Below are 23921 nucleotides of genomic sequence, written 5' to 3'. Positions count from 1 at the left end.
CACTTTTGAAACCCATTCCAGTGATGACAAAGACCCTCATGATATAAAATCCTCCTCCATCATCTCCTTAAGCATCGAGTACATCTTCTGATGGATACATCTATAAAATTATCCAGAATAACCCCAACATTCCCCCGTTTTTATAATATTAGAATAACCCCAACATCTTCCAAAAGTAAGTTAAACTTCATTTGATTTATCTTATTACGTACATGTACCTACTGTGTGTTACTTATACAAGCCTTAAACATACTTATATAAACCTTCAATATACTTGTATAGGCCTTAAACATCAATTATAATACAAAATATAGCACTGAAGCGACTTACGAACAAATTCACCTTACGAACAATCGCTCGGAACGTAACTCGTTCGTAAGTAGGGGAGCGTCTGTACTCGGAAAAAGGCGCGCAATACAAAATCGAACTTACAGCATCTCTTTCCCAACATTTTTCCACATATGCCATATGCGCAGACATGTTCGTATGTACCGTTGTTTGCAACTCGAATGTTCGTAAGTAGGGGAGGAAGCGTCTGTACTTTGAAATTGCTTGTCGCTCAGCTTCCTCTTTCCTCCAGTCCGGTCGGGTCGGGTCGGGTGGTTTCCCGCGCTGATGCGTGCCGACTGTTTGTTTACTCATTGGTTACGCTGCAGGCCGATGACTGTGGCGCTCTCGCTCCCGCCCCATCTTGCCTCGGCCACGGGCGCGAGGCCTCCGTCCATTCCGTCCTTCCTTCCTTCCGCTCTGAATCTAGTCCACTTCATCCCTCGTAGACGTCACGCTTCCGACGGTTTGGACGTCGTGTACGCTTCAAAAAAAAACCCAGAATAGCTCGTTTTCAAGCTCTCGCTAAAATTCTTACATTCATGTCACTCCAAGTTGGGTAGGTGTCTTTTTTTATTGATATCATGTCAAGAGAACAACATAGACTTTGGCAAAACCAAATAAAGCGAGGGAACCACGGCAATGTTTCAAAGTGAGCGTTTATGTACGTCCTATTTATCCTCTGTATTCCTTTTTTGCGAACTTTGCTCTCCATCTTTGATGGAACTCTCTTTCTTTTTTTCGCTTAACGTAATATCCGGAAAAATCCCAAGAAAATCACAGTGCAACAAATGCAATTATTTGGACGCGTATATGTATATCCCATATATATATTTGTACTCTCGCAGATTGGTGTTTTACCGTTTGCCCGTTTAGTATTTGCGTGGCACCGAGTAACGAAAAACATTGGACACGCCCCCTTTTCGTCCCAACTGCAAAAATAGCTAACAATGAATTCAGTGTCTCTTTCGCTGTCATAATCCTTCATTTTGCCAAAGAAACAAACAAACAACCAAGCACGTGTAACAGGAAGAGAGGCGCTCGGCTGGAAAACACCCCACGCACACAAACACACACACACACACACACTCACGGGAAAGTTGCGTCCGCCATTTTGCAATCCGCATCGATCTCGCCGTAAACCCCCCCACGCCTCCTTGTTTACGTTCCCATAATCCCGAGTCACGGCGGGCTAAAGTTCCGCCGCGGAGGGTACGTAGAAGTCACATTCTTTGTCTGGCCGAGTCCAAAAACAATTTGAAAAAGTCTGGTGGCATCCAAAAGCCGTTTTGTTTAGTTCTTTGGCACCAGCGCCCCGGTTGAAGGGTTGATCCCGTGCTGTGACGCCACTTGATCCAGGTCAAACCTTCCAGCAGGTTCTTTTCGCATGGAGGCTTTTCTGGGATTCTTGACTTTCCTGCACTTTTGTGACTTCGGATGCCGCGTGATTGTTTGGAAATGGATTTCCGACCTTAAAGACAATCCGATCTCCACCCCCGCCGCCGACATTCTACACCACGCTTTCCTCCAGCTCGTCGGCGCGCCCGCCGCCCTCGCCCCCGTCCCCGCCCCGTTCCCTTCCGGCGCCGTTGGAGTTGGAGTTGGAGTTGGAGTTGGAGTTGGCGGTGTTGAAAGCGTGGATGTAGCCGCTGCGTTGAAAGCGGCAGCCGAAGGGACGCCCGTGCTCGCCCTCGTCGCTGGTGTCGGAGGAACCGGCGCCGGCGGCGGAGGCGCACTGGACCAGCATCCCGTGGATGGACTGACTCCGCCTGGTCCAGATGACGCTGAGCCGTTTGGCGTAGCCCACGGCGCCGTAGCGCTTGGCCGCCGCCGAGCCGGCCGCGTGGGAGGAGGAGCCCATGTCCAGGGAGTGGCGCCGCTTGCTGACGGCCCCCCGGACGGGGTCCAGAGGCGAGACGGGGCTCTGGTAAGCCCGAGAGGAGTTCCACTTGTCCCTTCCGGGCGGGGCCGCCCGCCGGGCCAGCGCCTCGCCGTCTCCCAGCGGCACCGCCAGCGAGAAGCCGGCGCGCCGGCCGGCCTCTCGCTCCGGGCGCGGCTCTCGGCCTTCCCTGAAGCGCGACCGGCGCGGCGAGGCGGACGAGACGGCGGGGGAGTAGTCCGGCGGAGTCCCGTGGCCCTCTCCCGCTTTCCTCTGCCTCACCACCAGGGCCATCTCCGTCCCCGCCGCGGCGGAGACCACGCCCCCGGCCGAAAGAAACTGCTCCAGGTCCACCTTGGGCTTGAACCTGGGTTTCGGGGGGAGTTTCGGCGGCGGGGCGGAAGCGCCGTCCGCCGGCTCCTTGTCCTTCTCGCCGTCCCCCGTCCTCTTAGAGGGCAGGCCGTTAGGGAGGACCACCATCGTGGCCTCGTCGGGCCGATAGCGGCTGCCGCCGCCGTCTCCCGCCTTGTCCCGGGCCGCCCCGCCCGGCCCCCGGGCGCCGAGGCCCGGCCCCGCTTCGGCGCCGCAGAAGGCGTGGTCAGAGTGCTCGCAGACCCGGTGACGGACCATCAAGGCCACGGTGAAGACCAGGAGGGCGACCACCACCACGCCGCCGACCAAGATGGTCAGCGTCCCCCCCAGGAAGTGAGCCTGCAGAGAGCTACAGGCGGGGTACACGTCCTGGGTGGAGAAGCTGGCGCAGCCCAGAACTTTGGTGGCCGCCAGTGCCGTGGCCGAGTCGTCGAAAATGGCCAGCACGCACAGGTTGTAGTCGGCACCGGAGACCAAGTTCTTCAACAGGAAGCGGTCGCTGGTGGACGGCAGGATCCTGAAACAGAAAGACGCTCGTGGTTAAGCGCGAAGGGGAGGAGGGGCGGTTTCGCCTAGCGAAGCGGCCCACCGGCCACCAGGGAAAATGAGGCTATTGATGAGGCGTGCGCCCGGGGAGCATGAAAAGAGACTCCTGTCGGCACGCCACTTGCACGCCAATGGCCTGCACAAGTCAATGTCGGGCCATTTTGTGCTTCTTAAGAGGCCCTTTGAGGTGTTAGCAAGATTACAGTGGCGCCCAAACGCCTTTGACAATGCGGTGGGTGGAAGTCAGGAAACATACCAAAGCAAAGCTTCTGGAAACGGCAAGCGCCACGTGACCGAAAGACGTTTCGCCAACGGACGTTTGACAGACGGACGTTTCGCCGAATGAACGCCGCCGCGTAGCCCACCGAAAAACGCGAAAAGAAACGCTTTGCGTTAGAAAAGTCTTTTTTATTTTGGCCAAAATAGCAACCTACGTCTTTGTCTCCGGCCGGCGAGCAATTTTTCTTGTAAGTCGACCCTCCTAACCCGACGGTCGACACGCACGCACGCACAGACATAGACGTAACGCTACATCTCTATTATCCGGCGCCGCCACAAGCGAGCGTCCCGTGATTTAGCCACCAAGGTCATGTCTTTCTAGCTGCCCCATCTTTACCTCCATCTCGCGTTTCCTCTCCCTATATCACTTGGCCGTAGCCTCGCTCTCGGCTCGCGCTTTCACGAGCCCGTGAATCACTCGGCTAGCTCGTTTCCTCGCCGAACGGCTGCGCGAGATTCACTCCGACGCGCGTCCTCGCCGTCGGGACGGAAAATGTAACCCACCCCGTCAAATGGCGGCCTCGGCCAACGCCGATTTTTTTTTTTTGCCTTTTCATCCTGCTTTTATTTTGCTATCATAAATCCAATCGTAGTGTTGCTATCGCCGGCACGTATTTTGCAAACGTACGTTTTAAATCCAATGAACGAATTCATCTGTTTTGGACAGATGATGCATTATTCCAATATGTGCAAAAGGGTTTGATATAAACAAGACCGCATCGTTAAAAAAAGCCACGCGTGAGGGGAAAAAAGCGTCCCAATTTAAAGGTCAAAACATAATTGAAACAAAGGGAAATTAATTAGAAGAAAATGGAGTGGAAAGATACACACATCAGCGTTTTGTGGTTTAGTTTGGGTTGTAAATGTTTGGACCTCGTAGCTGGACTCTCGTCGGATGTGTATTGGCGTCCTCCCCTTTTGATTGGATAACTTTATTCATCCCGTACTAAAAGACCGCGACCAAAAGACCGGCGACTAATCGACCGCACACGGCTAAAACGGATACAGACTCAAAAAGTTGGACAAAAAAACTCTTTTATGACGACAAGCTAGTTAGCTAGCGGCGAACGAATTAAGATAAGCGCAACTTTTGAACCACCGTCTCCGACAGGGTGAAGCAAAGCCGCTATTTCCAGACGCGCCAAGCTTTTCGCTTGTCTTTAATCCCGGCAAAAGGACGCGGGGGGGTGCGGCGGCGATGTCGACGTCGTTTGGCGGGCGGGGAAGCGACGCCTTTGTCAGAACTGGTGTCATAGAAACAGGTTATTCTTAGTATGCGCGAGAGCGGCAAAGAAAAAGATGGATGGCGTACGTTTCGGCATGGCGCTACTCGTTGCGAGGAAGATGGGACCGGAAGAGGGAGGAAGGGGGGGAAAGAGGGGGGGGGGGGGGGGACAACAACACCGCCATTATCTCCTCGCTGCCCTCATTTCCTCTTCTTCTTACATGTGGCCTTTGTTTCGCCTTTCCTCCCTGTTTGCTCTGGATGAGCTTTTCCGCCGCTGCATTTTTATCAAGTCTCTCCGCCCCCTTTCTTCGGGACCGCCATTCGTTGTCAGTTAGGCTTCATGCGGCATTGTATTTTTTGTTCCCGCTGGGGGAGGGTCCTTTTTTTTGGCAGCTAAGGAGACACCTCAACCAAAGCCGCTAGGTCACGGCGCCTCTTTAACATGGAGGCCGGGCCGGGGCGTAAGCTAGCAAACTTTTTAGGGGTGGGGCGCCGAGGACGACGCGGTCCTCCCCCCCCGAAGGCGAGCAGATGCCGCGGGCTCGCCCTCCCACCTGGCCCCGTCACGCCACGCCGTCCAAACGAGACGGCGCCGCTGACCTTTTGGAGGAATGTCGCAATCTGGCAGACGCGCCACGTCTCCCTTGCCAGCTGTCCAATCGGGCTCCTTTTCGGAGGCGGCTACGTTTATCGATCCGTCGCACTCTGGCGTTATCTCCCATACGTGGAGTCTCCGGTCGACATGGCGGTAGGCAAAGGCACGTTAATAGCCCGATAGGAAGCAATACTGGAGATCCTTGGCTCCCGTGTAGCTTCCTTTATTGCTTTATCGCTCCTCCGGGAACAGATTTTCCCGCCTCGGTCCTCCCAAGTCTTCCGACGTCTCGTCTCCTTTCATTTATTGTCCTTTGTTTGTTTGTTTGAATGCCTTTTTTTTCGCTAGCTGGCTTTCAGACAACATCGGCGAACAATGGCGTTTTCCTTCGGTCCCACAGTCTTTAACAAGTCCTCGCGTCTAATAGGGCGCCACTCCGGCCATCCACGTTTTGCCGGCAACCGGCATTTGCGGAGGGGAGGCTTATCCTTTTGAACGCGGTGAGCCGCTTTCCTCCATTATTGGACTATTTGCCGTGGAGAAATTAGCTGAACTGATCAGCCAGGGAACTCACATTCGTATTCAGTGGGCTCATTTATTTAATTAGTTCTCCCCGCTTAATTGCCGTGCGTGCGCCGATGGGAACGCAGACGGCGTGCATTAGTTTTTTTAGCTTTCGCTCGTCGGTCGGCCTGGCTTTATTTCCATTCGGGAGGATCCCTCCCTCTTTGGCGGCCCTGCCTTCCCGCCAGCCACGTCTGTCCGTCCATCCGTCCTCTTCCTGGCGCTTCCTCCGGCTTTCGCCGCCGCCGCCGCATCTTTCATCGAGCCTCTCTTTCATCCCAGATGCATTTTTCCATCTCGCTCTATGTCAGCCAGGGATTTACTTCCCCTCCATTTAGCCCAGACTCAGCCATTTGGCGTAGCCCGTGTCTCACCCGCGTTCTTCCCTTTCACGCTAATCTGTCCCGTGGGGATTTGTTTGGAGTCAATCTCAGATCTTCCCGTCGGTTCCCGATTCTTGTGCGCCGCCCTCTCCAGTCACATCCCGCCCTTCAAATGTGTAAATTGCCGCTACATAGCCGCATCTCCTCTTCCTCCTCCTCCTTATTCCATTTCCTTACAGCATCTTTTTGAAAGCCATCATTTCTACACGCCCCCTTTTGATTTGAGTTCCCATCTCACCCTAGGGCCTCCTCAACGGAGGCCCTCCAGACCCATAAAGACAAGCGAACCGTTTTGTTGTAATGGCGGGCCACCCGGACCTCAAACTTGACGCATTTTTAACGTTATCCTAGCGCACGTAGCTCGTCATTTCGACATTAAAACGCTCGTGTCTTCTGACGTTTTGGCCGTCGACCGGTAGAACGAACGTACGATCAGGCGCGGCGGTGGGGGCGGCAACGGCGGCGTACACTGACCTGTAAACGAGGGTTTCGTCGGCCGTGCAGTTGTACTGTATCTGATACATCCACACCACGTAAGGTCCGGACAAACGTCCCAAATCCCAGCGGACCTGGGCCGAGGTAGACGTCACTCCTCGTACTCCCACCGTCTGGCCGTCCTCGCCGTCGTCCTCCGGCGCCACCCCGTCGTCGCCCCGTTCCTCGGCGCCGCCCGTTCGCCCGTCCTCCGCGCGCCCGGCGCCGTCGTTGGCCCCCTTGCCGGCGGCGCTGATATCGGAGGATCCCGGATCGGTCCGCACCACGCCGTTGGTGACGTTCCTGTTGTTGTTGTTTCCGCCGCCCCTGTGAGGGAGGGGGATGATCTTGAGGTCCACGGTGGCCGTGGCCTCGCCGGCGGCGTTGATGGCGATGCAGGTGTACGCCCCGTCGTCCCGGGCCACCGTCACCGAGATATCCAAAGTGCCGTTGCCGAAGGAGCCGGTCCGGGAGGAGTTGGCCACGATGCGGTCGTCCGGCGACACCCAGTGGACCGCCGGCTCGGGGTCTCCGATGGCGCGGCACTTGAGGGCGGCCCTCTGGCCTTCCAGCACCCACAGCTTCTGGGTGTGGCGGGTAATCAGAGGGGGCTCGCATGTAAACTCCTCCTCAGGAATGGACCAGAAATACCTGGCAAAACAGAAGGTATGCGTGGTTAACGCACACCACGCGCCCAATCAACTGAATTCAAACTAGTGGATGGCAGCCAATGAACATTGGTTTAAAAAACAAAGTATCCATGGTACCTTCCAGCCAGGTGGAGCGGCGTGGCGCAGGTCTCCATGTCGTCACCGCGGATTAGCCGTCTGAGCCAAAGCAGTTCGCAGTTGCAGTGCAGCGGATTTCCCCCGAAATTCAGACTGATGATGGCGTTGTAAGGGGTGGGGCTTATCGCGCCCGTTTGGGACCTGGGAAGTTTAGTTTTAGTCGGTCGGAGAGCTTTCCAAAAGACCGTTGGCGTTCGGCCGGAGGATTTCTCCAGCAACGCTCGTACGTATTTGAACTTGTCTTACTTAGATTGGTCATTTTGAGCTTTTTAATGATTCCCAACCAATCCTCAATGTGCACTTACTCATCCTCTGCCTGAAAGAATGCAATCTTTCTTGAATAGCTTGAAAAAAATCCATTCAGCCCGTCCGTCTGTTAGCTTGACGGCTTTTTCATTTTTGAAACTCGCGATCAATAGTCGCCGTTTCTCGTCTCCAAATGCCATCTCGAGACTCAAAAGGCCTTCGACGCATCCCACGCAAAGCCCGCTTCGAATGACATCCATAGTCCGTAGTCGCCTTACCTGGCAAAGAGGGGGTCTGGCGGCAAGGTCCTGAGCCGGTTGGAGGTCATGTCCAGCCTGGCCAGCTTGTACAACTCTCCGAAGACCCCTTCCGCGATGTGGTCTATCAGGTTGTGGTCCAGGTTTAGCGTGTGCAGGCTGGCCATGTTCTGAATGGATTCCCACGGCACCCTGCGGAAACCCAACGGATCATTGTGGAACCGCGTCGACTCCCGACCGCCAAACAAAGTCTGCGCAAAGCTTACTTTTGGAGGTTGTTGTAAGACATGTCGAGATCCTCCAAGGTCAGCAAGAAGTCGTCAAAGGCTTGCTCCGACACTCTGATCAACTGATTGTTGTTGACGATCAGATGTTGCAGATTGACCAATCCCGCCAGGTCCCTGGGGCCCACCGCCGTCAGACGGTTGCCTGGAAAGAAAAGCGCTGGTCAGAACCGGTCGGGGCCGGTCAGAGCTCCAGTCACGTTGACCAGTAGTTCCGCCACCGCTCACCGTCCAGGTGCAACGAGCGCAGACTCTCCAGGTCGGCGAAGGCCAGGGGCCGGATCAGGTGGATGGTGTTTCTGGACAGAGTCAAATCGACCAATCCGCTCATGTTGACAAAGTCTTCTCCGCCCACTTGGGTGATGAAGTTGTCGGCCAGGCGCAGCTCCACCGTCCGCCGGTCCACGTGCGGAGGCACGAACAGGAGACCCTTGTCGGCGCACAGCGTGCTGAGGGATTCCGACAGGTTCCGGCACACGCAGTGGAAGGGGCAGGCCGACACCACCCCCCACGTCTCCCCCGCGCCGCCCGGAGAGGGGAGCAGGCAGCATGTGACCAGAGTCAGCCAGTGAAGAGCCGTTAGGGTTCTTTTGGAGCTTCCCGGGCAGGGGCAAGGGACCAAATGGGACGCCGAGGGCAGGGGCCACGGCGGCGACGCCGGCCGGACGGGTTCGGGCAGCCGGGGGACGGATGGAGGAAAGGCGCAATGCCTCTCCGGGCGGGGACGGACGTCGGGACGGCGTTCGTGTCTGCTCGGCTTCACGCTAGGGGCGGCAGGCATGGTAGAAAGCCAGGCTATCCACAGACCTGAAGAAAAACAGAAAGCCTTTTCAGGACGATTCCATGAAAAAAGTGCATTCTGGCCTTGTAGCGACTAGTGCTAGCCATTGTGCGCGGTCTGCAAGGCTTTGACACGCCATCCCGCCAGAATGAACATGAGACGGTCCCTATAGTAACCGTTACTTAGGAACCTGAAAATGGGGATTAGCCGTGTTTTATCGCCACTTAAAGCGGCGGGTCAGGGAAGCCAACGGGGTCAGTCGTCTCGTCCGAAACATTTCGACGGCGACGACACCCGAAACGACAACGTGTGCCGTGACGAGGCGCAGATGAGTTACTGGCGCCGCTTTTCACGCTGAGGGGTTGCCGTAGCAACGTGGATCTAGAGCGCAAAATTGAGATCTGCCAACAGACGGTCACTTGGACCGTCGCCATTTGTTCTCCGACCGAGCGGTTCGTTACGCGCGAAACCCGGAGACCGATCGCCGTCCTGGCCGTCTTATTTGGGAGTCTTTAGCCGCGTCGGAAGATTTACGACGCCGGCGACGGAGCTTCTTACGAGAAGGCGTCCACTAAAGAGCCGGAAAGCCTCGAGATTTAAGACGTCCCGGCGGCGTCCATAACAAAGAGCGAGGCGCCGTTTGTTTGATGTCTACTCATTTGCTTGCGGGGATAGAAATCACTCATTTTGCTACTGTAGAAGGAAAGCGATAAAAACGCCACGCCAGTGTAAAGACGCCCATTTCATCTCCGATGACGCTACGTTTACGACTCGGGAGCCGAATGGCGCTAAAAAGTGCTTGTGATCATCGTCTCGTCGTTCTTTGTCATTCGCTCACTCGGCTCCGCGGAAAAGCCGCGACGTGGCGCCTCGAGCGCCGCCGCCACAGTGTCCCGGTCAGTTCGCCGCTGTCTCGTCTGCCCTCGAGGCAACCCGAAGATGGCGGCGGATCGCTCGTGTTCTTTGATTGCGGCCGATCTTTACCCCCGCGCCTCGTGGCTCGCCGTCTTTGGTCAGCCGCTCTTTGCCGACCCGTTCCTTTTCGTACTCGGGCTCGTCGCTCCGCTAATCGATTTTCCCATGTGTCTTTTGTGGTGCTCGGACAATTCGCCGAAAGACGTTTGGCCGACAAACAGTTCGCGGAACGGACGTTTCGCCGAAGCGCTCGCCCCTCGTCTTTCGGCGAATCGTCCGGTCACGGTCTTTTCTACACCTGGGCCTTTCGGTGAGCACTTATCCGGCTAGCTTGATCCCGTTTGGCTAGCGTCTCTGTCAACGCAAGCACGATGGATACTTGTTTGGTGAAATGACAAGTTAGCTCAAATTTGTCAAGTAAAGTGAAATACTTTGGTCGTCGGAAGTTCTCACTTGATCGGTGCATAAAAAAAAAAAACGCTAAAACCGGGATTTTTTTAATGGGGACGCAAACTGACTTTGCACATTTAGCCCCCCTATTGACGCCACTTAAACCCGATCCATCTCCCCTCCAATTGACGTATTTCGATCCAACCTGCGCGATCGAAGGGGCTTTTTTCCGTCACCTCGCCGACCCGCGGCACTTTAGCACTCAACTTCCTTTGCCGTCAATCTGCTCCTCTCCGCCGAGGACTAAAAATGTCAAGCCCTTATTAAACGCCAACGAAAATGTATTCCCTTAATTCACAGTGTGTTTGCGCCTTCCTATTTGCATGCTTGTATCCTCTGCCGTGGCGGTCGCCGCCTTCCTAAATGCCAACGGTCCCTAATGGACTCCGGCGCGGTATCGATAAAGCGCAATTCACGGCGCAAGCCACTTATTGTGATCCGCAAATAAGCGCGTCGTCAAGTAAAAGGAAAGAAGCGATATGCCGAGGCGCGCCTTTAAAGTGGAATTATTTCAATCACGCGTTGCCCTCGATATTAATTGTGCCTTTGTATGCACGGCGAGCGTAGCACAACAGTCTCCCACACGCTGGTAATTATAGTGAGGCCGACAGAAAGTCGCTCTGTCTTTCGCTCTCTCTTTCGTTCTCTCTCTCTCGCTCTCTCTCTCGCCCTCTTTCTCTCTCTCTCTCTCTCCGGGCGAGGAAGAACACAACGCCCACGTAGCCTCTTGTTGTGGCAGTCGTGCGCAAAGAGGCCTACTCATCCTTTTGATACTGTGGCTTCTTTGTCAGCCGCCTGTCAACTTTCTCTCCCCTCCGCCACGTAGGGGCGGGGCTATGGCCACGGTTTTCGGGCGTCCTGACGCCGGGCCCGATCGACCATATCGCCGTACTTTCACATCTGAAAGAATCGTGCGATCTGCGTTATTCGCAGCTCCACCAGGATTTCGTTTCCGTGTGCGGTCGATTGGTCGCCAGTCTTTTGGTCGCCGTCTTTTGGTCGCCCCGACCACGACAACGGATTAGCATACTTTGTCGTGTTAGCGTATTTCCATGCTGAATATCGCTCCAAGCCTTTTATATTATCGAAATTGTAAATGGAGTTGCCCACCAAGCCCACGTTTGCGGGTACACGGTCGATTGGTCGCCGGTCTTTTCGTCGCCGATCTTTTGGTCGCCGGTCTTTTGGTCGCCCGGAAGGTAATTGATAATTACCATTTAAATCGTTGCTCAAATTCCCTAAATACAAACTGTGAATTATTATTTAGTCATACTTAATGCCCTATTAATTATTAGGCTAAAGAAAAGCTCCAAATTTCCCGGACTTTTATTGGTTTTTGTTGGAGAACTTGTTAAGACCCTGACTGACGTCGCTTCTTAAAGGGACAACACATGTACATACAAACTCTTATACACAGTGAAACTTCTCATGGCCATTGTTGGCTTTGATTGATGCGTAGACCGTCTTGTTTTACCTTGTTTTGTCGCCGGTCTTTTGGTCGTCTGTCTTCTGGTCGCCCGTTGTCGTGACCAAAAGACCGGCGACCAATCGACCGCACACGCCGTTTGCGATAAAGTTGCGTGGGAAAACACGGGCCTCCCTCGGACGGATCGCCGGCTTTAATCTCCCCAAACGTACGTAAGAAAGGGAACGTTGAAAGACGGAGGACCAATACGAATGCGTGCCATTAGGCGGACGGGCAGAGAAATATGGGAAGACGATAAACGGGTGAAGGGCGCCATCCGTCACTGTCACGGGGAGGGAAAAGGCGCAAGCGCCATTTGATTAGGGAAATGGAGAACGCTGTGGCATCCGTCGAGTTTACTCGTCGACCGCCGTTCACCGCCGTGGTCGCTAATGGCGCTGATGGCGTGATGGCTGGCATTGACCCCGCAGCAATGGACAAATGACTCAAATGAAAGAATCAATCAAACGCCCATTATGGAGCGCTTTAACGTCGCCGCGCCGGAGACAAAGATCGCGCTCTGATTTTGTCCAGAATGTTTTTTTTCCGGCGTAGCGTTGGCGACCGCCGCGCAGTCCCTTCGCTTCCGCTGTCGAGGATTCCACTTTAGCGTTTGATGCTAAAGCCAAGTGGCGAATGGCAGAAGTGACGCTGATTTTTCTTGGCACTCGCGCAGAACTTTACATGATCTGGGAGGAACAGATCCCATCCCTCTTATACCTCAGCCTCTAATAGACTGTGTGTGTGTGTGTGTTTGCGCAAGCTAGCTATAACACCCCCCCGCCGTAATGCTTCACTGTCACCGGCAGACTGCAAAGTAGCACGTCAATGTTATCTGTCGGCAAAGCTCTCGTGTAAACATCTGTAAGACTTGAAGGCAGCTAAGCGGCAAAACGCCGGCCAGCGTCGAGCCTTGCCACTTTTCAAATACTCCAGTGCTTTTACACACACACACAAACACACACACGAACGCATGTACACACACACACAAACTTGAACTCGACTCGCATCATTTTTCATCGGTCGTGAGCTACAGAGATTGTTTGGCTTCTTCTCCAGATGGCGAGAGTGCAGGCGTATCAGATTGGATTGCGCGCTCGCACGCTTTAGCTTAGAGGCTAATAAACCACTTTAATGAACACATAATGCCCTTTTTCTTTTTTGGATGATTTTATGCACGCGCCATATTGTCTTAGGCGTGTGCGGTCGATTGGTCGCCGGTCTTTTCGTCGCCCGGACCGCGACAACGGGCGACCAAAAGACCGGCGACCAAAACAAGGTAAAACAACACGGTCTACGCATCAATAAAAGCCAACAATGGGCATGAGCAGTTTCACTGAGTGTATAAAAGTTTGTATGTACATGCGTTGTCCCTTTAAGAAGCGATGTCAGTCAGGGTTCTCCAACAAAACACAATAAAAGTCCGGGAAATGTGGAGCTTTTCTTTAGCCTAATAATTACTAGGGCATTAAGTATGACTAAATAGTCATTCGCAGTTTGTATTTAGGGAATTTGAGCAACAATTTAAATGGTAATTATCAATAACCTTACGGGCGACCAAAAGATCGGCGACCAAAAGACCGGCGACCAATCGACCGTGTCTTAGGTGGCGTGTCGGCAAACTGTACGCGTGAGAGATTTACATTCGCGGAAGGAGCCGGACCGTTGTTAGCTTAGCGGCGATTCCAAAAAATGTCGGACTTCTTAAATGGCGTCCTCGCCAACGAAGCGCTCTCGCTTTCCCTCCCTTGTTTTTGTCTCCGTTATTTGATATCCAGCCTTTTGTGCGAAAAGCCGTCGGATCCGACCGGCTGGTGTTTAGCGGATTGGCTAAAAGCTCCAAATCAAGGCAGGCGCTCAATCGGCCCCCCGCAGGGCCAATTTTATGGACCCTGATTTGCTGACAGCACAAGTCGTTTACAGCTCGACAAAAGTAAAGCGAGCAAGAACGCCGACGATTCGCCGATCGCCATCGAGGCCCTTCGACGGACCGTTGTTAGCAAATACAAAACATGGGAGAAAGTGGCGAGCAAATGCGAAAAATCCCAAAATAACCCTCCCTATTTACTCAAAGCGGATAGGCGCCCAGTCTTTATCCTCTGCAAAGAATGGCTCACGTCAGTGGCGTTTATTTTTTTGGCCTCCCAGCATGCACGGCAGCGGCCCCCTCGCCTCCCCATGCCACCCCCCACAGCCTTGCCGTCGCCCCCTTCCCCTAATCGCATCCCTCCGCCTGTCACCCACGGTTGGTTGCCTTGGTTACAGTTCCTCTACTCGACAGGCGCCTGTTGTGCCTATAAACAGACTGTTAACATTTTAATTAGTCATCCTCTCGACCCCGCCGTAGTCACACAAACCGGCCCTCCCTGCGACTCGGCTTTTGCCCGGGGGCGGACCTCCGATCCAAAGGGCTGCCCGTTCGTCGTCTGCCAGAACGCCACAGTCTTTCGGCGCTATTCACGTCCAATCGCGTGGCTAAGAAAAATGCCCATTGAAAAGCACGAGCGCAACCAATGGAGCAGCACTTTGCCATTGTTAGCCGCGTTCCGTTGAACAACGGAGTGTCAATTTGAGTGGAAAATTCCACAAACCACTTTTGTAAATAGCCACACGTTTCCCAAAGCATGACTGGAGTACTTCAATGCGTACTCATTGTTAATGACGGTAATGTTTACGTTACACGCAATAACAATCCTTAGCGTAACTGCGTTGTGTTTTGGGTACACGGTCGATTGGTCGCCCGCAATGTTCCTTCTAAGCTGCGCGCGTGCGCAATTGCGCACTACTCGTCTTCTCTGCGCACAGCAAATCATATGGAGCGCACAAAATAAAATCCCCATTTTTTTTTCTTGCTGTGAGGACGACTCGCGAACCACTCACCCGCCGGGCCGCCCGTTCAGAGATATTAATCATTACATTTTATTATTACTAAATCAGTTATGTGTAGTAGACATGCACCTGCTTATGACAGGTGTGATACTGATGTTGCTCTCACACTGGTACTCGGTGTGCTCAGGGAGGTTGTCTTTCTGCCCAGACAAACAAAAAATTAGAGGGAACATTGGTTGCCGGCCTTTTGGTCGCCGGTCTTTTGGTCGCCCGTAAGGTTATTGATAATTACCATTTAAATTGTTGCTCAAATTCCCTAAGCACAAACTGCAAATGACTATTTAGTCATACTTAATGCCCTAGTAATTATTAGGCTAAAGAAAAGCTACAAATTTCCCGGACTTTTATTGTTTTTTGTTGGAGAACTTGTTAAGACCCTGACTGACGTCGCTTCTTAAAGGTAACAGCGCATGTACATACAAACTCTTCTACACAGTGAAACTGCTCATGGCCATTGTTGGCTTTTATTGATGCGTAGACCGTCTTGTTTTACCTTGTTTTGTCGCCGGTCTTTTGGTCGTCGGTCTTTTGGTCGTCGGTCTTTTGGTCGCCCGTTGTCGCGGTCGAACGACCAAAAGACCGGCGACCAATCGACCGTACACTGTGTTTTGAATCTAATCTTGGCTATCGTCAACAACCGTAGATGCGTTTTGGTAAATTCTGTCCATTTTTTTAATGCCAGACCTCCCAGTCCAAGCAAATAATCCTCGACCTGCCCCCCCGTTCTTTTTGGCTCAACCTTTCATCCCCCCCAGTCGCGTCGGTCCGACCTTTTCCCTCCCAACGCATGATCTCCTCTCCCGCGACCGACGCGGCGCCGGCGCTTAGCCGGCGAGTAAGCGATATGGCGATCGGCACGCCGGAGGTGAGGGACGCTCTCGTGGGAACGAAGCATGAGGGGGAAAAAAAAAGAAAAGAAAAAAACAACAACCTAAATTAGATTTGTCAATGGGTGCAAATTAGAAGGAAGAGCTAAAAATAACACGACATTTCCATCTCGCGATGTTACGGAGACACATCTGTTTATTATTTATAGGACGCCCCGATGTGTGTAAGTGTGTGTGTGTGTGTGTGCGCTAGAAAGGGAAAGAACACACAGTTCCCTCCCCCTCCCTCCCGCATCCCTCCCCCTTTCCTCCCCCCCTCCCTCGCCACTCAGCGAGCGCATTGGCATGCTCAATGATTCAGCACAAGAGAGCTAAATGTGCATACATCGATTCACCCTTAGTGGGCAAATACAACCGGGGTGCCGTAAACCGTCTCACTGGTCGCCGCGGACGTCGCCGGGCGTCCAATCCGATTTGGAATGGGAGGGGCCAACGGGAGAACCCTGACCGAAAGGGAAAGGACCTTAAGTGTCATATGCCAACAATTTCCATTCGTGTTAATGTATTTTTTATACATATTTCAAATCTTTCTCATTCAACTTGCATAGCGCTTATCCTCATGGGGGTGCTGGAGCACGGTACACCCAGCCGTTCCCAGAAAATGTTGGCAGAAGTTTTGTAAACGACCCAAAAGAGTCACTTGAAAGCTAATTTATTTGCTTTAACTGGCTAGCGCAGGGGTCGGGAACCTTTTTGACGAAGACAGCCATAAACAATTCATATTTTCAAATATTATTCCTTGAGAGCCATACTCCGAATTTAAAAGTAAAAATACATGAAAATGTGTGCATTTATTAATCATTTCACCACTTTGAAAGTAAAAAAAAAGTCTGAATTATTTTAAGAATATTTTTTTCACTGTTGCTAATCAATGAGTATCAATAAGAGTATGCATGCCGAAGAGTAAAATGAAGAAAAATTATGATTCAAAAGCCTCAAGAGATAGTGTCGGCGCCCATATTTGATCACACAGGTTAGCAGAGAGCCATATACACCCATCAAAAGAGCCACATATGGCTCCCGAGTCATAGGTTCCCTACCCCTGGGCTAGCGCAAACGTATATTTAGTGGATGAATAGCACTCTTGCTACCATGGACAGCGCCAGACATCCATGGCGGCCATTATTTTGTCATCTTTCCAAAGAGATGAATGGCATTTGCGAGATTTGATTGGTTCTAGCAGACGCGTGGACGCCGAGCCAATCGGACTGATATGTCGAGGCGCCAAAAGGGCGGTGGGTGGGGCTTGTTTGGGGTCACCGATCCCAATTTTGGTCCTTACCTTTTGTGTCTGTGCGCAGCAACTGGAATCAGCTCCACATCTTGTCTCTTTTCTTGGCGCTAATTTGCATTCAGAACACTTTTTCCGGGGTCTTTGCGATCTTTTAGCCTGCCCGGATCCGACCGGAGGTTGTCGGCGAGTGAGATTCCCGTATCGGAAAGCCCTCGGGCCCGCGTCCAGGTGGTCCAAATTCCTCAATATCCTAGGAAGCGCCCAAGTAGCCGTACATTTTCCGCTATTCCCAGAAAAGAAATGAAGAAAACCCAAGAATCCACTTTGAAGAACCGCCGGCTATTTCTCGGAGGCCCGACTTCCGCCAGGACGGGAAATCCGGGAGGCAGCCGCCTCTTCCGTACCGGCCACTCATGTCCGTTCCCCCCCGGCGCGGGTGGCGTCTAATTCCCGGAACGCCTCCGGCCGGGCGACGGGGGCGACCTCCGTGGCGGCATTTGCCGATTCTCCGGCCGATGACCTTGGGGAGAGGGCGGCGCGGGGAGAAACCTGGGAAGAAAAGCCAAAAGTGTATCCCGAGAGTCCACGTCTAAGAAGCGGGCGTCCCTAATGGCGGCGGTAGATCCTCCCTCGCTCTTCGGCGCCCCGCGCGTGAGACACGATGTATGTTCGGCGGACCCCCATTGGCGTCTCTCGCCGCACACAAGACGAGCGCACACAAGACGAGCGCACGTAAAGTAGCGCGTCGGCGGCGAGCGGCCTACGGACGTTCCCGCCAACGTGGCACAGTTGAAAAGTGGGCGCACTCGTCAATCATCCCCGGTCGGCCGTCTCGGGATGGCTCGCGCTCTCTCGCTTTTGCGGAGCATTTGCAAAACATTTGCATCCCGCGTTCCCGTTTCCTTCCCCAAGCGCGCCTCCCTTCGTCTTTGGTTACGGCGCTCTCAGCCCGCCGAGGTTTTGGAAAGGCTGAAGACGGCGGCGTCTTTTGGCGCCGCCTTTTCCCGCGGCGGAAAGTGGGACGGCTTACCTGGTCCCCCCGTTCATTCCACCTGCCGAGGCATCTCCATCTTGTCGAGGCGCTCTCTCAAGTCGGCGTGGGAACAACACCCATGGCTTCTTTTTCTTCTTCCTCTTTGCTCGCTCTCTCTCTTTTTTTTCTTCACTCTCTCGCCCTCTCTCTCTCTCTCCCCTCCCGCCGACCGCCCCGCTCTCGACAGCTGCGGCGCTCTGTCTGCCGCCCGGGCTGCCGGCTGATTGAAATTTAAGTCGTGTTAATCCCAGAGTACAGGTAGTGAATGAAGGAGGAGGAGGGGGATGCGAGAATGGCCCAGCGATCCAGGGTTGGGGAGGTGGGGAAGGAAAAAAAAATGCCCGCGTCCTCTTCGTCAAGGTCCCGCTTTGACTCTCGTTTTTTTGGGGGGGTATTTCTTCCTTACGCTTGCTCGGAAAAAGGAGACCGGAGCCAGGTCCGGACGCCGATTTGTGACGCGGAGGAGCGAGGCGGAGCGCTCGAGGTGCTCCGGCGGACTGATCAAGTGGGGTGCAGATGCGAGGGGGAGGGGGAGCGAGTGGGGGAGCGAGAGGGGGAGCGAGTGGGGGAGCGAGAGGGAGGCAATGCAGGAGGAGGGAGGTGGAAAATACCACACGGCAACCGTAGAAAGCAGCGGCGTCCCTTCGAATAAAACGCCCGCCGTCCAACGATCCCGCTTTCAAGCTGTCCACGTCCAATCCGCTCAATGTCCATTGGCCCCTCCCACTCCAAATGGATTGGACGTCCGGCGCCGTCAACAAGTTCAAGGGTCCCGTTAGCCGTCTTTGCGTGTCCTACAAAGCTTTTGCGTGAATCGTAATACCTCGTTTGCAACATTTGCGTCTTCCTTTTTCCCGGAATATTTCTCCTTTTATTTGTCCAAAAGACAGGAGAGGGTAGAAATCGCCATGTCAAAGGTTTTATTCTATTATATGTTTTTGCACTTGGCAAGTTTAGGACCATTTGCGTAAGGAGTACTCATTTTAATTAGCCACTTTCTCCGGCTCATTAGCCAGATTCTTGTGAATGGCGTCGCCGCGTGTTCCACTTTTCCGCCGATTGTCTCTTTATGCTATGCGTATTCCACGTTGCGCTTTATTTTTAGTCGTATCGGGAGGAAGAGCAAGACGGGCATACGGATGAAGAGCGCGAGATGAAAGCTAGACGAGCTCTTAGCGCCTGCAGCTACTCTGGGGCCGACCGCGAGGGGGGCGGCGTGGGGGGGGGGTGATAGCGGCGTATAGACCAAGGAGACGAGCGAGAGCGAGGTGAAAAAACCCCAAAAATGCAAGGCCCAAGCTATCCCAGGGCATTAGCCAGATAAGCGAGGCGGTGCGGGGTTAGCGAGCGATGCCTCCAAGTTAAACACATGTAACCTCTATCCCCTCAAAAGTCTGGAGCGCTGTCAAAATCAGAGGTGCTTAGACGGGTCGCGGCGTGGCACTGTGCGGCACGGTGCGGCGCCGCGCTTCGGTTCCGCTTCCCTTCGTTTCCCCGTCCCGGGACCGTAATTATTTTGGCCCGGGGTCAGGTATTTTTGGACCTCCCTTGGCGCCTGCGCCCTTGATACCTAATCATTTCCTCACCGTTACGCTTGCCGGGTCGTCGCCCCGCGTCATCCGGCGAGGAAGCGTGCTGACCTCGCCGTGTACGCGCCTTATCTTGACGCTCCCGTTTATTTGCATTTGTGTGTTTTTGTTAGCGTTCCACCAATATGGTGGGAAAGTGATGTGCCAGAGCTGTTGCTAACCACCGTTTGCCCTACCCAAGATGGCTGCCAGGACACGGCGAATGGTGCCTGGCCGGACAGACAGGTACTCGGACGTTTTGTCGAAAGACTTTTGGTACCCGGACGTTTGGTCCCCGGACGTTTGGTCCCCGGACGTTTGGTCCCCGGACGTTTGGTCGACCGGATGTTTGGTCGACTGGACGTTTGGTAGAATGGACGTTTGGTGGAACGGACGTTTGGTAGAACGGACGTTTGGTAGAACGGATGTTTGGTTGCCGGGTTGTTACTGTTGAAACCAGCTCTCAAAATTATACTCATGAGAGACAGAGTGAATTTAATATCTAAAAATCTAATAGCAAAATATCAACAGTAAACTCCACCAAACGTCTGTTCTACCAAACGTCCGTTCTACCAAACGTCCGTTCGACCAAACGTCCGTTCGACCAAACGTCCGGTCGACCAAACGTCCGGTCACGGGCAGACATGACAGCCGTGTGGCGTCCAATCACCGTGCCCTGTCGTTGTCCGATAATGACTTGAGTACATTCGAGTGCGCTAACTATGACAGAAATGTATTTTGGAGTTTAGCGTGCGTCACGATTTGATTCGTTGTCATTGCGGAACGTTTCGCCGCCAACGTCCAGGTGCTGCTGGAATATCAGCAGGCTTTATTCATGTGTCGCGCCTCGGCTCCGCTAACGATTAGCCGCTTAGTGGCGCCACCGGGAAAGCGTTCAATGAAGTACAAGAAAAAACGCAGCGGCCCTCGTTTGTCCGCATTGCTTGAGCTGCTGCTTAAGCTCCCCTCGCGCGCTCCCATCTCAGAGAAGAAATGACTTGAGGGAGATGGCGGCCCGCTTTGGGAAATCACAGACGCCAACCGAATGCGAGCTGCTGTGCGTGATGCGCTGGCAGAATTTACGATCGGACGGGAGGCAGAAAGAAAGTGTTAATGTCGACCCGGCTTTTACATTTTCAATGACTATTTTTCTTGCAGTCAATAGAAAGTGTAGTGAAGCCCTTTGAAATGCGTGCACGGGGGTGCCAGAGTCGTTGGTCTTTTTGCCATCGTGACCGCACGTTTCGTCGAAAGACGTTTGGTCCCCGGACGTTTGGTCCCTGGACATTTGGTAGAACGGACGCTTGGTAGAAAGGACGTTTGGTAGAACGGACGCTTGGTAGAAAGGACGTTTGGTAGAACGGACGCTTGGTAGAAAGGACGTTTGGTAGAACGGACCTTCGGTAGAACGGACCTTCTGTAGAACGGACCTTAGGTAGAACCGACCTTCGGTAGAACCGACCTCCGGTAGAACCGACCTCCGGTAGAACCGACCTCCGGTAGAACCGACCTCCGGTAGAACTGACCTCCGGTAGAACCGACCTCCGGTAGAACTGACGTTTGGTCGGCAGGTTTGCTCGCTGTCAAATGAGAGTTTACTGTTGATATTTCGATACTAGATATTTAAATATTAAACTCACTCTCTCTCATGATTATAATTTTTAGAGCTGGTTTCAACAGTAACAACCCGGCAACCAAACGTCCGTCCTACCAAACTCTACCAAACGTCCCTTCTACCAAACGTCCAGTCGACCAAACGTCCGGTCGACTAAACGTCCAGGGACCAAACGTCTTTCGACCAAACGTCCGAGTCGTTGGTCTTTTTGCCATAGCGGTTGTTTGCCAGGCGTCAAGATGAGGCTAATGCTTTAGCATCCGAATTGAGCACTATTTGGAATGAATGTCATTGAGCCTAGCTCCCCAAACTTTTTTTCCTCATTTGCCCATCAATGGCAGCCCCCGAGTTCAGCCGGCTCCCTGAGAAGGTCCATTTGTCATTTGCATGCAGCTAGCATCTAGCTAGAAACTAGCGGGCGCATCCGAATCAGGCCAGGCTGTTTGCGGAGGGGAGGCGAGTGTGCGATGTTGTGCGAAATAGGAGGGAGGGCCAACGCGTGCCCGCACGCCCAACGTACCGCCAGGCATGCCAAGCGGCCCGCTAATGAACACATTGATCTGATACAGCAGAGTGCAAAAGGACACGCTTCCATGTATTTCTTTGGACTCATTAATCGCACTGGCTTGCCTTATTTGTCTCCATTCATATTTCACCGCACGAGCTTATCTTATTCAAAAAAAAAAAGCTAAGCCGCTTCCAGAGGTCTTCCTTTGCAACGAAATAAAACATGGATTCGTCGCCGGCTCCTCGCTCGTCTTGGTAGCGCCCGGGGCTCCGTCCGAGCCGCTTAACGGGGGTTGTTTTCAGCCATTGTCCTCGAAAGCGTGATGCTGGGCAGCAGCTGGTGTTGCGATGGAAATCAAAGTGGTTCAAATCAATATTTCATAGCGCTTTGTCCTTGGCAATGGTCATCTGCATGGGACGCATCCATTTTCATAGCGTTGTTATTGGCTCTCCTATAAAGTAGTCACTTTGCGTTGATCTGGTGCACGCAACCCCACCCACCTTGTTTCCGTTTTTTTTTTCTTTTTTCCCGCGGCAGCCCAAGGCCCAGTCGGCACGCCGCTCGGCCACGTGAATCCTTGGGCCGCCTTCTTCTCTGGCGTCCTCGTCTGCCGCGGCGAGCTAAGAATACACCCTAAGTCCTCTTTTGATACGACGCCTTGGCCAAAAAACGCGTTGCTAGCCATGGTTATCCAGAAAAGGCGTTTGCATTGTCAAGTCGGTACACGTTCGATTTGTCGCCCGGAAGGTTATTGATAATGACCATTGAAATGGTTGCTCAAATTCCCTAAATACAAACTGCCAATGATTATTTAGTCATACTTAATGCCCTAGTAATTATTAGGCTAAAGAAAAGCTTCAAATTTCCGTGTTGTTTTACCTTGTTTTGGTCGCCGATCTTTTGGTCGTCGGTCTTTTGGTCGCCGGTCTTTTGGTCGCCTGTTGTTGCGGTCCGGACGACCAAAAAAACGCGACCATAAGACCGGCAACCAAAAGACCAGCGACCAATCGACTGCACACAGTCAAGTCACCCTGTTTTTTTTCTCTTTTTCTATCTTTCTCTCCATCCAAGACGAACATCCCGTTCCTCCAGAACGTGTTCTCCAACCACCAGTTCCTCCACTCCACGGTGGACACGCAGTTCATCGACGAGAACCAGGAGCTGTTCAACCTGAAGCCCACGCAGAACCGAGCGCAAAAGCTCCTGCACTACCTGGGTCGGTCTGGCGTGAGACCCCGAAAAAAAAAGCCACCCGTGGTTAGTCGGCCGCGGCGTTCACGTTGTCCGATCTGCTCCAAGGTCACGTGATGGTGAACGGACCGACCACGCCCATCCCGGTGAAGGCCAAGCCGTCCTCCATCGACCCCGTCGTCCCTCCCGTCACCATGGGTACGTACAAATACCTTTACCCGGTTCCCGGCTACCGGCCCTCGTTTGACTTCTCGTTCGCCGTGGGCGGAGCCGGACGTCCAATCCGTTTACCCGCCGAGTAAGCGATTGTATAAATAAGTAAAGGGACTAAAGTAGTTAGCTACCAAACGTCCGTTCTGCCAAACGTCCGTTCTGCCAAACGTCCGTTCTGCCAAACGTCCGTTCTACCAAACGTCCGTTCTACCAAACGTCCGATCTACCAAATGTCCGTTCTACCAAACGTCCGTTCTACCCAACGTCCGTTCAACCAAACGTCCAGGGACCAAACGTCCGGGGACAAAACATCTTTCGCCGAAACGTCCGAGTACCGTCTTTTATGATGCTCTCTGCCCTGAATTTGTAGATTGCGGACAGGGGAGGCAGTTCTAAAAATCCCTAATTTAAAAAAAACAAAAAAAATCCCCAAACCTGCTTCCGTCCCACTGAAGAAGATGGCTCGACCGGCGTTCCTCAAATTGTAAACACTGGCGGAGGCCCGGGGCACTTAGGATAAAAGCCGGCGCGCCACGTCTGAATGACAAATGGGCCGTCGGACCGTGGGATGGCTTTGGGTGGAAAAGCCTCCCTAAAAGGTTCCGTTTAGCGCCGGCGCCGGAAACGGATTGCCCCCCGAGCGATGCGTAACGCGATAGGGCGTGCGAGAGCAATTCACCGGGAGGCCGCTTGTTAGCATCCCCCAAGTCCCGGAGGGCGGAATTAACGAGGCGGCCGGACTAACGCGGCGGCGGCGTTCGCTCGCCGGTCCGTGGTTTCGGCCCCCGACCGTCTAACGAGACGGGCTTTCCACTCTGGATCGATCGCTCGTCGGTGAACGCCGTCTTCTAGCTGCGACCGACTGTGGACACGTGACGCGGCACGTCCTCCCAGATTACAAATCGACCCGACGTCTATCGGGGTCGGCAATGGCGGGTATTTCCCTACGT

General features: G+C 53.4%; 2 protein-coding genes across 5 annotated transcripts in view; one reads left to right on the top strand and one right to left on the bottom strand.

The window, feature by feature from the left end:
• LOC144065698 (pyruvate carboxylase, mitochondrial-like) overlaps positions 1-23921 on the top strand; it is a 74890-nt gene that overhangs the window by 31092 nt on the left and 19877 nt on the right. For all 3 annotated transcript variants that reach the window (XM_077588692.1, XM_077588695.1, XM_077588693.1), the window contains exons 13-14: positions 22639-22783; positions 22867-22956. In XM_077588692.1, the coding sequence (XP_077444818.1) occupies positions 22639-22783; positions 22867-22956 (235 nt within the window). The remainder of the gene's footprint in view (positions 1-22638; positions 22784-22866; positions 22957-23921) is intronic.
• On the bottom strand, positions 883-18547 carry LOC144065700 (leucine-rich repeat and fibronectin type-III domain-containing protein 4-like). Of its 2 annotated transcripts, XM_077588706.1 has the most exons (8): positions 17874-18547; positions 16892-17392; positions 8451-9029; positions 8205-8367; positions 7960-8130; positions 7415-7576; positions 6648-7298; positions 883-3095 (listed from the first exon to the last, which is right to left on the bottom strand). In XM_077588706.1, the coding sequence occupies exons 3-8, from the start codon at positions 9001-9003 to the stop codon at positions 1838-1840; spliced, it is 2958 nt and encodes a 985-aa protein (XP_077444832.1). In that variant the 5' UTR covers positions 9004-9029; positions 16892-17392; positions 17874-18547; the 3' UTR covers positions 883-1837. The 2 variants fall into 2 exon arrangements, with proteins under 2 accessions (XP_077444832.1, XP_077444833.1); XM_077588707.1 differs by lacking the exon at positions 17874-18547 and having other exon boundaries at positions 16892-17485.

This window comes from Stigmatopora argus, chromosome 20 (genome assembly GCF_051989625.1).
Source record: "Stigmatopora argus isolate UIUO_Sarg chromosome 20, RoL_Sarg_1.0, whole genome shotgun sequence".
NCBI lineage: Eukaryota > Metazoa > Chordata > Actinopteri > Syngnathiformes > Syngnathidae > Stigmatopora > Stigmatopora argus.
Note: the sequence above shows the minus strand (reverse complement) of the source record. Positions and strands in the feature narration are given on the sequence as shown.

Coding starts and splice junctions, on each gene's coding strand:
- LOC144065700 (XM_077588706.1), bottom strand. CDS start 9,003: ATGCCTGCCGCCCCTAGCGTGAAGCCGAGCAGACACGAACGCCGTCCC. Junction 8,131..8,204: donor TCTTACAACAACCTCCAAAA/GTAAGCTTTGCG, acceptor GGGTTTCCGCAG/GGTGCCGTGGGAATCCATTC. Junction 3,096..6,647: donor GACGAAACCCTCGTTTACAG/GTCAGTGTACGC, acceptor TTTCTGTTTCAG/GATCCTGCCGTCCACCAGCG.